The following is a 1,184-nucleotide window of genomic DNA, read 5'->3' as shown; positions in this document are numbered from 1 at the left end:
AAACAAAAACACCTGCCCGAGTCAATTCTGACTCATAGTGACCTTACAGGACAGAGCAGAATTGTCCCTGTGGGTTTCTGAAGCTGTAAACCTTTAAGGAAGCAGAGAGCCTCATCTTTCTCCCAGTGAGCAGCTGAGGGGTTTGAACCACCGACCTTTCAGTCAGCACCTCAAAGTGTGACTCACTAAATGCCACTGGGGCTCCTTAGCCTAATACTAGTTCTCATTTATGACAAATATGCTAATGGTGCCAGCCTTAGATATGAGAGTGGCTAAGGATCCCAGAGTGGAAACCAAGTTCCTGAGCTTCTAAACAACAATAAAATTCTCCTTCTTGGCCACTGGTTCCTACAAACGACGGAGACGCTGACCCCAAGGAAGAAGAGCCAGTAAAGTATCCTGAGGGGTCTGGGAACTGTGCTCACATGTCCCAGCCCCCCATAAGCTGAAATGCTGGTCACCTACCTGGCAGAAAAGGAATGATCCTCTGTTTGGGGTCCTTCTGTCCTCCTTCCATAGGAAATTTGTCCAACATTTGCATCTAGATGGGGGCAAAGAGAATAAGAAAAAAAAACACCCTTTAGCGGCACAATGAAGTTATTACCTGACATAGGTGGTCTGCTAGACAGAAGGGCATTTTGTTCTGAAGTTCAAAGGAATGGGGAGGGCAGTTTCAACCAGACCCAGGACCCACCTGGAAAATAATTCTTTGTGTTCAACTGCCAGATTTGAAAAGCCCAGGGCTGGGAGAGGCCTTGATCCCCTTTCCCAGGGATCTCCAGCCACGGGGCATAAAACCCTAATGATACACCCAGGACCACTGGAATTTCCTGGGTGACAATCATCTGGCTTCCTAACAATGGCCTGGCTACGTGACATTAAAGACCACTGAAAATTAAAAAACAAACAAAACAAACGATAAAACAGTTGCTCCCACACATGCCACTAGAGTGAGGATGACACACAGAGATGGGTGGGGGTAGGCTTGGAGTTCCGGGGAAGTCACGGATTGGCTTCCGGTTGCCTTCGTGGAAACCTACCCCTTCTGGAAAGATGGCTCGCTCTGGCTCAGTCCAAGCGTCCAGAGAAGGAGGCTGGGAACTCTTGCCCGCCCCCATCACAGCAGCGAGAGGGTGGCACTGTGGCTAGTTGTCTCTGAGTTGGTTTCGACTCGGCGACCCCGC

At 49.4% G+C, this 1,184-nt stretch overlaps 1 protein-coding gene across 1 annotated transcript in view; it reads right to left on the bottom strand.

Moving 5' to 3' along the window:
* Positions 1 to 1,184, bottom strand: part of SH3PXD2B (SH3 and PX domains 2B) — a 75,046-nt gene that overhangs the window by 56,770 nt on the left and 17,092 nt on the right. Inside the window, exon 2 of the mRNA XM_013005911.2 lies at positions 466 to 541. Coding sequence (XP_012861365.1) covers positions 466 to 541 — 76 coding nt within the window. The remainder of the gene's footprint in view (positions 1 to 465; positions 542 to 1,184) is intronic.

Source organism: Echinops telfairi, unplaced genomic scaffold (genome assembly GCF_000313985.2).
Source record: "Echinops telfairi isolate 266 unplaced genomic scaffold, ASM31398v2 ScPeMD7_7469;HRSCAF=8507_0, whole genome shotgun sequence".
Taxonomy (NCBI): Eukaryota; Metazoa; Chordata; class Mammalia; order Afrosoricida; family Tenrecidae; genus Echinops; species Echinops telfairi.
The sequence above is the reverse complement of the archived record's forward strand: the minus strand, read 5'-3'. Positions and strand labels throughout refer to the sequence as shown.